The sequence below is a fragment of the Rhinolophus sinicus genome, chromosome X, assembly GCF_036562045.2.
Source record: "Rhinolophus sinicus isolate RSC01 chromosome X, ASM3656204v1, whole genome shotgun sequence".
Taxonomy (NCBI): Eukaryota; Metazoa; Chordata; class Mammalia; order Chiroptera; family Rhinolophidae; genus Rhinolophus; species Rhinolophus sinicus.
This window is the reverse complement of record NC_133768.1, coordinates 12,268,587-12,281,330: the sequence shown is the minus strand read 5'-3', so window position 1 is coordinate 12,281,330 and position 12,744 is coordinate 12,268,587. Positions and strand designations below refer to the sequence as shown.

At 40.3% G+C, this 12,744-nt stretch overlaps 1 protein-coding gene across 1 annotated transcript in view; it reads right to left on the bottom strand.

Moving 5' to 3' along the window:
- The window catches only part of GRPR (gastrin releasing peptide receptor), a 34,123-nt gene extending 24,801 nt beyond the window's left edge, over positions 1–9,322 (bottom strand). Inside the window, exon 1 of the mRNA XM_019746253.2 lies at positions 8,541–9,322. Within this exon, the coding sequence (XP_019601812.1) occupies positions 8,541–8,947 (407 nt within the window). The 5' untranslated portion in view covers positions 8,948–9,322. The remainder of the gene's footprint in view (positions 1–8,540) is intronic.
- Positions 9,323–12,744: the final 3,422 nt, after the last annotated feature.

Below are 12,744 nucleotides of genomic sequence, written 5' to 3'. Positions count from 1 at the left end.
ATGATTTACAGATTCCAGTATTCCAGGTTCACTCAGTAGGATCCACCAAAATTCATTCATTCCTTTATTCCTTCCTTCATGTATCTATCCATTCATGTATTCAAAGAATACTTACCAAGCACCTACTACAGGTTAGGGACTCTTCTAGTGCCAGAGAATCTGCTAATGAATGAGCTAGCCTTCCATTTGGGGGGAGTTTATATTCAAGTGGTGGAAAACAGATGGTAAACAAGTAAACAAAAAAAAATGAACAAAATAATTCTCAAGAAAATAATACTGGATGATATTTATTTACCTAAGAGAAATAAAGACATACATCCATAAAAAATTGTTTGTAGATGAGGTAAAAGGGATCAAATATATGGTGATAGAAAGAGAACTGACTCTGGGTGGTGAACACACAATGTGATATATAGATGATTTATTACAGAATTGTGCACCTGAAATCTAACTTTACTAACCATTGTCACCCTGAAAATTTTAATTAAAAAAAAATTGTTTGTGAATATTTATGACAGCTTTATTCGTAATCACCCCAAACTGAAAACAACCCTAATGTCCATTAACTGAAGAATCGATAAACAAACTGTGGTATAGCCATACAATGGAATACTACTCAGCAATAAAAAGAAAAATGAACTACTGATACATGCAGCAGCATGAGTTGAAAGAAGTCAAACTCAAATAACCAATACTGTATGATGTCATTCATCTGATCTTCTGGAAAAGATCAGTGGTTCCCAAGAGCTGGGGGTGAAGGCAGGGGATAGGAAAAAAAAGGACATGAGAGAATTTTGGGGATAATGAAAAAGTTCTGTGAGAATTCGGGGGATAATGAAAATGTCCTGTATATTGATTGTGGTGGTGGTGGTGGTTTTATGACTATATAAGTTTGTAAACATTCATAGAAATGTACACCTAAAAGTTTACTGAATGTAAATGATACTTCAATCAACCTGAAAAAAGAAATTGGATGATAGAATAGTGTTGGTCATTCTTTTAGACTGAGAGGCAATGAAGACGTCCAACAGAAGGTGACCTTTAATATCAAAAATGAACCAACAGCCTCTTACAGTTTCCGAAGAAAATCAAATCATTTAAAGTAGCTAGGTAAATATCAGATACTAATCACCAGCATCTCAAAGATGACAGTAATAAAGTGTATATATATATATATATATATATATATATATATATATATATATATACCTTGTTCTATTATTGGGAGGTAGAAAAAGAAGGGAGAAATTTTTTTCTTTCATTCTGCAAAACATGTTTTCATTAAGAGAACTTATGCAACTCCCACATAGTGCAAAAATTCAAATTTAGTCTATTTTCAAAGGATGTTACTGACAAGCACAGTTCAAACAACCACAGCAGGGAGTCCTTTCAGGCTATGCTCTATGTTTCATGATCAAGTTTGTGCTTTTTTTTTTCCTTCCATGCATATTAAGTTATCAGAAATGATAATTAATCATATAAAAGTCTAACACTTTAAAAGATAATGCGTGAGGGACAAGGTCAAAGTTCTTTGCTGCCATTCTCTCCACAGCATAATTGAAAAGGTTCCAATTAAAAGAGCCTTTCTGGGAAACCCCACTTCTATTGCACCTGCCCTCTGAGCACTCCCAGAGTCTGCCAGCAGCTGTGACAGATCCATCACTGTGGGGAGACCCGAGTTGAGTTTCCTTCCAGAAAGGGAACATATGCTTTAGAAAAATCATACTATAGAGAAATTATGACTGGTGACTCATGTGAACTCCTCCAACAGAGGGACAAGAAATTGTCTTCTCATGGGAAAAGGCCAATCTCCTTGGAATCAGTGCAGCAGGACCTCTAGAATAGTAGACGAGCCTTTAAAATCACTGAGTCACTCAGAGTATCTTCCCTCAGAACAGTAGGGCTTGAGATCAGTAGCTCCCACTGTCCAGAGAAGGGAAATGGAATCAGATCCTGAGTTTTGATGGTTTTTGAAGAGAAGTTTTCAGTTCCCCTGAAGGAATTGGGACTTGGAATGAGAAGAGAGGGTTCTAGTCTGATGTTACTCTGAATCTGTTGTGACAAGGCCAAATTCCATCACCTCTGTGTCACTGACACCTCTGTGTCAGAGACCAAAGTCTCTGTGTCAAACAAGGTGTAATATTGCGATTTATAAGAAACATGTATTTGGTCATTCAGATGACTGAAATATATTTCTCACATATATTATATTTGGTTTTCACCTACAGTTCCTGGCTCACAGCTCCCCAAATTCTTGGAATTTCCTAAGAGTTGAGGGTGATGGTATCTTTTGTTATGTTAATGAGGTGACTTTTGGAAAGTGTTGAAGGGTGGGGGCTGGTCACCAGGAGACCCAACCATGTGATTGAAAGGTTGAAACTTTCAGTCCTACCCCCACCGACCCCTACCCCACCTGCAGGAAGAGGAGAGGGCCTGGGGGTTGAATCTATTACCAATGACCAATGATTTAATCAATCATGACTATGTAATGAAGCCTCCATAAAAACTCAAAAGCAGAGAGTTCAGAAAGCTTCAGGGTTGATAAACACATGGAGATTTTGGGGGAGTGGTGTGCCTGGACAGGGCATGAAGACTCCATGCTCTTTCCTCACATCTTATGCTCTGCAACTCTTCTATCTGGCTGTTCCTGAGTTATGTATTTTTTTATTATTATTATAAACTGGTCAACTAGTTAAGTAAGTAAAATGCTTCTCTAGTTCTGTGAGCCACTCTAGCAAATTATTTGAACCCCAGGAGAGGGGGCTATGGGAACCTTTGAATGTATAGCCAGTTGGTCAGAAGTACAGGCAACAACCTGACTCGTGTCTGAAATCAGAGTAGGGTGGGATATTGCAGGGACTGAGCCCTCTACCTGTGGAATCTGATGCGCTCTCTGGGCAGATAGTGTCAGAATTGAGTTGAATTCTCAGATACCCAGCTGGTTTTCCGAGAATTGCTTGTTGGAGGTGTGGGTGACCCCCCCCACCCCCGCCACTTCCACCACATTGAAAATTCAATCTCCGAACACCATTTACAAGAGTTGAACTTGAAGGCGACTTCTATGTGAAGCTGCTGGAGTTTCTCATTTTGTCATTGCTCGAGCATCAACAAAGCTGTATTTGTTGTCCTCTTCCTACTAGATGTAAGGTGGGCCTCTGCGCCATGGAAGACAGAGACCCCATGGAGCTTCCCAGATGATTAAGAATGTAGAAAACACATCTATAAAAAAAAAGACCTAGTAATAAAAGGCAGGATAGATTTGGTATTTAATGAACAGGGAAAAAAACATCTTAGGAAGGGGGAAAAAATCAGTGAAAACAAATATCAGGAAATGCTTCAGAGAGGAGAAGGGACTCAAAGTGTGCCATGAAGGATTGCTAGGATTAGAGCCCAGCCACCGGGGAGAGGAAAATGAAGCCAGAGAAGGGAGAAGTAAGGTGGCACATGTGGAGGACAATGAGGAGAGTTTAGCTAGAACAGTGTTTGATCTCACGAGTCTTGGGCTAGGAAGACGGAAAGATAGACTGGCAGATGGGAGAGGCTTGGCAAAAGAGAATGGAAGGATCAGGAAGAAGTTCGTAATGCAGACCCAGAAAGTGAACTCCACATGCATTCTTTACAAGGTCTCAAAATCTCACCAACGGAGTGTCGAAATTCCCCAAGCCTGTGACTGGTGATTGTATTGGGCTGCCTGGTTTCTCTCCTCTTTATTTTTTCGTATCTTCTAATAGAAGATGTTTTACAGACAGGAAGAGCCCATGCAGCTGGGAGGCATTTGATATTTGCCTATTTGAGGAATTCCTGATATCCTCAATGAGAGAGAACAGCTAACGTGGATCTTGGGAAAGAGATTTGGGTCCCAAAGCATAGACCAAACTCTCTTCTTCTGCACTGTCCAATAGAATTTTCTGCAATGATGGGAATGTTCTGTAGCTGCACTGTCCAGGAGAGCCACATGTGGTTACTGAGCACTTGACATGTGGCTGGTGTGACTAGAGAACTGAAATTTTAGTTTTATTTAAATTGAATTAAATTTAAATAATCACATGTGGTTAGTGGCTACCATATTGGACCATGCAGCTCTAGATGTCAGGAAAGGCTAAAAACTACATTATCTCACAAATTCCAGGCAATGAATTTTTTAAATCTGTACTTAAAGAAGTTTGCATAAATGTAACAGTTTCCTGTTTCTTTATACATTCCAAGTCACAAGTTGGCGGGGTAGGGGGGAGAGGGGGGTTTATGAACAGTCTTTTCTATGGAATCGAAGAAGGACCATGTTATAGAGAAACTGCTGTATCCATCTGTCCTTAGGATTCATTCCACTAGCTCCATTCTAGCAGAAATAACACTGCATAATAATACTGAAGTAGGCACAATATAACTTGGGCATTATATGCTGTCAACATTAAATCCAGCTTTAAACTTTACATTTACTGGAAAAGAAAACATACCCTCCTTACCCTTTTCCTGATGAGGGTCCAATTCACATCTTAAATTCCATTTACATAACACTGAGGCACCTAGTACATAGATGGGCATCTGGTAGGAAAGATCATTATGTAAAAAATACATCCATCCACCCAACTATTCACCTATCGATCGAACAATCTGTCCATCTATCTGCCCATTCACTCATCCATCCATCAATCCTCCCATCCATCCACTTATCTTTCCATCTATCCACCCATCTATTTATCTCCTGAATCTATTTACTGATTCACAAAGAATAGCTTTTCTCTCATTTACCAAATAATGACACCTTAATAAAGAGGAACAGATAAGAAGCAGGTGACTGCATAATACGTTTTTAAGAGTATGCTTTCCAGTGAATGCCAGAAAAGGGGGGAAAATAATAAGAATGAGAGAAAAGTATGTATTAATTAATCAAAATTTATTGATCATCCATTTGGTACCAGGAACCACGTGAGGCACTGTGGAAGATATAAGAATATATAAGAAATCTCTGCCTTCAACATTCTTAATAATCTGTTTGAAAAGTTAAAACAATGAATATATGAGAGGCTAAAAAAAAGACAAATGAGTGAAATACTTCAAAACAGCAAGATGAAAGATGTCACAAGATAATTCATGTCTCAGATAATAAGCCCCATGTTTAGAAGAGGGTTAGGAAATTTGGGCTAGAATGGCCCAACTTAGGGCTTTAAGGAGGAGACTCGAGCCAAATTCCAAATGATAGGCAAGATAACAGATTAAAAACAAAAACATAAGATTTTAAAACTTGGATGGACCTTTGAAATAATCAAGTTCAACTATTAGATATTATTTTATAGATTATTCAGTTAAGGTCAGAGAGTTAAACAACTTGGTCTGACTCCCTCTTCTAGGTAGTAATGGCAGAAAAAAGCCTAGAATGCAGGGCTGTTGATGCCCATTCCAAACCATATACCACATGGGATGGGGAGTCAAGTCTTCTAATTTAAAAGGAGAAGAATTCTGGAGAGTGGCAGGACACAGCATAAGCAAGGAAGCAGAGCCAGGAATATGTCAGTGTAACCACCATGTCCAAGGCTATCAGTGTGTATGTAAAGGGAAGAAAGCATGGAAGGAGAGGGAGCATGGGAACCAATATGAAGGCACTTGAAAGGAAATCTGCAATTGGTTGGCCATGTGAAAGCCAGAATTCTGGTGTCTGGAGCTGTCTTGAAGTTTCCCTTTGACACAGTGGTAGCAGTATAAACTTTTCTAGAAAAATGCAGAGATGCATGATTATTGCTGCGCCTGTTGGTCTCTCAGAAAAGCTGATTCAGCAGATTTAGGATGGGAACAAAGAATCTGTATATTTTTCAAGTTCCACAATGATTGTGATGCTCATACAGTTTGGAGGGTCTTCTGGTTCACCCTTTTATGAATCTATCAACTACAGACTACAGCTTGGAAAACTCATTGACAATATTTACTAAATATGTACCCCCTATGATCAAGCAATTCCACTCCCATGCACATACCCAAGAGAAATAAACAGTTATGTACCCCAAAAGGCATGAATAGGAATATCAAGAGCAGGTTATTATCAACCCAAAATTGGAAACTACCCAATATCCATTCGTATTAGAATGGATAAATAAATTGAGGCATATTCATACAACGGACTACTATACAACAATTAAAAAGAACAAACCATTGCCATGTGCATCGAGATGGATGATTATCATAAACACAATGATAAGCACAAGAAGTATGATTTCACTTACATAAGATTAAAGAACTGGCAGAAATAATCTCTGGTAATTGAACTCAGAATTGTGATTGCTTCTCTGTGGGGGTGGGTATTAACTGGAAAGGGACATAAAAAAAACTCCTGGGGTGCTGGTGGTGGCAATGTTGTTATGTAGACCTGTGTAAAAAATATGTTGAATTGTACACTTGTTCAGTTTACCGTATATATGTAGATTATACCTTGTTAAGAAAAAATATATATAGTGTGTATGTGTGGAGATATATATATATATGTATATATATTTGGCCTGCCAATCTCATGAGGTTTTTATAGGGCACCAAGAGCTTTTTAAATTAAATAAATGGGTAAGTACAGTGTTACATTATTTGAGTAGCTCAATCCCTATTCTTGTGGAAATTGGCTAGATGCACTACCTGTCATTCAGATGATCCATCAGCCTTTTTAAGCCTTAGCAAAACACAGAAAGTTAGTTACATGGAAACTGATAGTAATTTCTGAAATTGGGAACGATGCGCAGTAACTATAAACTCACCGAGAACACACTAGAGCTGCCAAAGCATGCAACCCGGCTTCTGAAAGCACCTTTCTGCTGATGGTGAATTTGGTCTGCTTTGAAACTCCAGAGAGGAGTTCCGTGCAGCTGCACCTTTACACCCCATGCCCTCACTTTCCTCTCTGCCTCCCCTCCACACACGCTCCAAGAAGACAGTAAACACCATCTGTACCATTGCACTCAACAACCCGGAAACCAAAATCTCATCTTCCCATCAAGAAAATTCTCCTCATCCTGAGGTGCCCTTGGCCAGTTGGTAAACAGCCCCAGACCTTCCGTAAGCTCCAAAGTTTGCCTACCCTGAATCAACATCTGAAACTGCATGTGGTCATTAGAACCTGGTGGGCAAATGTTCAGGATCACAGCAGGCTAGAGATGAGAGGCAGGAACTGAGAAACCCTGTCCAGCAGGTGTTACATGCAAACCTCCTTTCTGGGCTGCTCATTTTCAATCTTTGAAAATGTCTTGTGTGCTAAGCAGTGTACTTCAGGCAGCTGAGTATAAACACATGTCTACAAATACTGATAACACTATCTTTATTTGTTCATTACTCGACAAAGCCAGATCACCTGTGGACTGTTTGTTCCTCTACAAAATGAGACTCCAGCACCACATGTATTAAAATGTGGGATATTTTCCTCAGAGTATAAACTTTCAAGAGCTGCTTCTATGCCTTTCCTGGTATACTTTCAAATCCTTAGGTATCTTTAACACCATAGCGTAGAGTTGATTCTAAAATAAAAACGTACAGTCTCTGGTTCATTGTGCCAGTTTTTCTCAGTTTGACCATCTGGTCTATGTGTCTGAAGTATATTCATTACTGTATCCAGTTTCTAGAGCTCACGGGTACATAAGACACGTTCAGCAACCTGTGTGAACAACCGGAAGGTATTTCCTGCCTGGTTAATTCAAGCAGGAACTTTTGATGAGATAGATGCTTGATAAATATTCAAAGAGTGAGTATGGATTTTTACGAATGAATAAATATGAAATTTAAGCATTATGTTCACACAAGAAATGCAGTTGACAAATATGTATATTTCCCAGAACAAAACATTGTACTGACACCCTCCCCTACCTCCAAAACCTCAAAAGCACTGCATATGGAAGTACATCAACAAAGATTATTTAAATTCAAAAATCAACCTTGAATGGAGCTTTCTCAAGACAAAAAATCCAATAATGCATGATTTCACTTAAGAGGTACTCAGAAAAACTAGAACATAAACTGCTCAGTTAGAGAGAGCCAAATACAAAATCAGATGTAAGAAAAGTTAAGCTGAGGAAAATGAATTTGAAAGAAATGCCACTTATTTTCCCCTCTCGGTTATTTCTGAAAGAATACTTTGAAGAAGAAATGCAGTGGGCCTTTTCTGTTCTCTGAAGATTTTGAATCGCCTCTAAGAAACATTTGCCTGGGGTTTAAATTCTATTAGCTGTGATTTTTTTTCTCTCTCACTGGTCAATTAATTTTTCAGGGAGGGACAAGTTCAGAAAAAGCCATGCTACATCCATTTGTCTCCAGAAAATGGAACTCCATCTTATGCTGAGATTTTTTTTTCTCTCTTGTCCCCCTTTTCCCCTGCCATCCATTCACTTTTCTCTCTTGAAGCAATATGTCAAACTGAAGAACTAATGCCCAGAACAAAAACATGCCTGGAAGGGAATCTGAGTTTGAGCAAAACTTGCCTTTGTGCAAACAGCTTGTCTGTCCCGATGTGGTAGTTCATTTACTGAGGCATCCGGCACCCTCAGAGAAAATATAACTTTCCTCCGGTAACTTACCTGTCTGCCGAGAGAGCCGTGAGTGTGAAGACAGACACCCCCACCGAGGTAAGCTGTATAAAGGGGATCAGCTTGCAGCCAGTCCTGCCAAACAGCCATCTGTCAGCCAGGTAGCGGCTGGCATCCACGGGAGCACACGTTACCAGGAGGAGCAGGTCTCCCAAAGCCAGACTGGAGATGAACAGGTTTGGCACGTTGCGCATGGACTTCACGGTACAGAAGACCTTGATCAGGGTGATGTTGCCAATGAGGCCTATCAAGATGATGACCCCATAGATTGCCGGGATGACATAGAGGATCCCCGGGTAGAACCGGTCCTCACTCGTGGGGAGATCCACACTGTGATTGGAGACATTGCAGTGCACGAAATGGTCCAAGTTCAGAAGCAAGCAATCATTTAGAGCCATCCTTTAGATTCTTTCGCACCGAAATCGTGCCCTTAGATGCTGTTTCTTAACTTTTGATTTTGCAGTTGGGTGAAGATGAGGATAAAATCTCTGGTGGGCTCTCTAGCTTCTTTACTAAAAATATTCTGAGTATATATACACTACGGCATTCAAAATTGTCTGTCACTATTTAAATGCTGCTTCTGCTCTGGTCTTCACATGACCAATGCAATCCATCTCTAAATTCAATAAGTTAACCAACAAAACAAGAAACAGTAAAAAAAAAAAAAAAGTGGGGGGGCTTAGAATGAAACCCACTCTGTATCGACTCTTTTTACCTCCATTTTAGTCTGAGCCTCCCTGGCTGCAGTTAACTAAGAACTTTTGGCTTGCTATTTTCACACAGCATTTCCTGTCTTTCCTGATATTTAGAACCTGGAGTTTTAAAGTGGGTAGAAAAAAACTGCACTGAGCAAGCCTCAAATCCTATAGGCAGGAGGCTTTAGACGTCACCGCCTTCACTAGCAAACAGCAGCTCTGCTGAACTGAGGCTGTGAAGAGGAAACAGGGTTCCTTATAGACAGAGAATGCCAGCCCCCTGCTGGACACTTCCATCACTGCCCAGTCACCTGTTCTCCCCAGATGAGAACACAGCAGCCGACTGCGGTTCCTATGCCCAGTCTGCTCAAACAGGTACCTGTGGCTTCTCATGTAAGATTCAGCACCTATGGTAGGTATTTCATGAGTGTTGCTAGCACTTGGCAGAGGCGCTGCAAATCTTTGATGCTATGCCTATGAATCTCGATGGGACTCACAGACCATTTTTCTCATCTTTGCCACTACATCAGAATGACAGGTGAAGATTGCTATAAAATGGGGTGGGTCTCTGAATTAAATGCACACAGATGCATAGGATGTCCATGTGGGAGCCTCTGAACGGGGATACGACTGAGGACAAATAGGCACAGGACTCGTGCCTTAAACCTTCAGCTACTGACCTCTGGGAAAACAAGAAGCAGAACGCACACCTGCAGGTTTGCCAGGCCACTCTCGTTCCCTGTGCCGGGTGAAATTAAAGTGTAAGCCAGCTGTATTCTTAACTCTCGAAGATCAGTGGTCTTTTCCAGAAAAATGGGTCTTTTCTCATTGGATCTGAAAATGACATGAACTGGCATTTTCATGCGGTTATTTGCACTTCTTTACTGAATGCTTACCACGTTTTTCAGCAAATTTCCTCTTAAGCCCTCAGTGGAAAAATGAACTGTAAAGCAGTTACAGATAGAATACTGAGGCATTCGAGAGTGGAAGGAAATAACTTTGAGTTAATGGGGTGCCAGGGGAGGCTTTATTGAGGAGATACTGTTAGAGTTGAGCTTAGACCTTTAGCCAACAACTCATAAATACATTACAAGTGTGTGTCTTCAGGACTTCTGTAGAGCCAGTTGTTCCGGGTACATCACAGGAAGCCAGTTACTAACAGGCATTGCCATTGAAGATTTTGTTTTTTCAGGGTCCACAAGGAATAAACAAGCTTGCGCTTATCACCGAGCCAGGGCCCAGGAAGAAAGCTTCCAACTGTGTTGTCATGGAAATTTTCAGTGACAGGTTATAGCACCGAGAATGTTGCCATGCTCCTTCCATAAATCCAAAGGGCTTGTGCAGGGGGAAGAGCTTTTCACTGGAGATCAGTACTGCCCATTAGGAGTCAATAACCATCAGCCTAGTGATTTGGATTAGTTACTGGCAGGATATCTTAATAAAGCAGTATATGGGCTCTGCCGAAATCCTGGCTCCCTCATTTATTACCTTGGCAAGTTATTCAGTGTGTTAAACTTCAAGCTCCTCATCTGTAAAGTGGGAATAATTTGTGAAGTTAAACAAAATTATCCATGTTAAGACTTCGTAATATTTGGCACATAGTAAGTGCTCAATTAATATTAGCTGCTACTACTATAACTATCATTATTGCTGTGATTGAGAGAGATTATTGTTGTGATTTCACTTTAGAAAAGCTCAGTATGTTCAGAAAATAGATTGACCTTGGATCAGTAGGCAAAAAGTCCTACTCATGTAAGTGAATCAGCGACTCCTCCATTTACTTGAAAGACATTTATCAAAAATCGATCAGCTTCCAGGCATTGTGCAAGAGCTTGAAAAAACAACAACATGAAGATACATGTTATTATAAGACCCATCATGATCCCAGCTACTGAAGCTCAGTCTGAGGATAAGCTTTCAAAAAAGAAGGGTTTTCACGTAGATTCTGCAAATGCTTCTGTTTGTTCTATACTGGATTAATATTTTTGCTTCTCGAAATTGTTGTGGTGGCTTTCTTCTCTGATCATTTACCTTTCTTCCTCTCAGCAACCATGATTGCTTCTGGCATTGTTTTCTGTCATCATTACTGGGAGGATAGCCTTGTATGAATTATGCCAAAACTCAGGGGAATTCACCACTCTTGAACCAGAAGAATTAGTGAGGCATCAAACTGCCCAGGGTTGTCCTGAGAATTTCAAAACACTGGCAGCAACAGCCAGCACCTGCCTATAATACTATATTAAACCTGTTCTCTTTAGGCCTTTTAACCTCCTGAAAGTTCCCTGAGTATTGTTAAATAGAAATAAACTCTGGCTTCTTTTAAAAAGTCCCAATTCAGACCCCATCCGTTCCCTAGGATGGAGCAACTACCTTTTCTCCAGAGAAGGTGACATTTGATCTTAAAGGTTAAGTGTTTGGCAGAACCTTTTCAACAGAGAAAATAGTATGTGCCTAGGACAGAGGCATAAAGGGAAGAGCACAGCATTGAGCAGGGGACAAACAGAAGTCCAGAAAAGCCATCCAAGTTGGATGAGAGAGTGGGTGGGGAAAGATCAGTGTGAAATGCAGCTAGAGGCAGGTTTGGGTGAGATTGTGATGGATCGATCTTGTTTTCCTGTTAAGAAGTCTGGTCTAGAGGGCATATTTCGGTTCACAAAGAGGACTCCTGGATGCTGTTTCCCTTTATTTCTTTAGACACCCCTCTGTGCTGAGTCAGACTCACTTCGTAAATCCAACTGGGCCATTAGTGTTTCTTCCTATGTAAGTTAAGCTGATGCTGCTAGGTATTGATTTCTCACAGCCGGTGTTAGTGTTACGTGTTCCACAGCACTAGAGACTTGTTCTAATGGTATTCAAGGAGTGAAGATATTGTGAGGTTCAATGCCTAATATTTTCTTGGATCAAGGATGTTTTAAAAAACTAATCAGAGAACTTTGATGTCATTTCAACTAATTAGCTAAATGACTCTTTCCATCCCTTCCATTATGTGTCACCTTGCGGCAGACCACCAAACATATTCAGACATTTGCTTAGATTTTTTTTTTTTTAATGGTGAGCATGAAATGCCTTGGACTTATGAAAGTGACACAGAACAAATATAATACGAAGTCCCTGTCCTCAGGGACTCTGGTTTCTGAATAGAATTGGAGTGTGACTCAGCATCCTTTCTAATGTGTTGGGGCAGGGGTGTCACTTCTCATTCTATTTCAGTCAAGCAAATCACATTTTGCATTCTTCCAGAAAAGTGGATTTTATGTGGGACTTGGATATGAGGGGTCAGTGACCTGGTAGAATTGGGGAGAATAGGCAGGCTCAACAGGACCAAAGAGAATGGAGACAAAGTGTCTTCTCACCAGCTATGCGCATGGCACTGTGGTTTCCAGTAGTTGGTGTTCCTGATAGAGTGATAATGAACATACACAGACACAATAAATTAATTATAGAGTGGGTAGAACTTGTAGGTGGAACCAGAGTAAAGAGAAGGGGGTGCTCTGGGTATG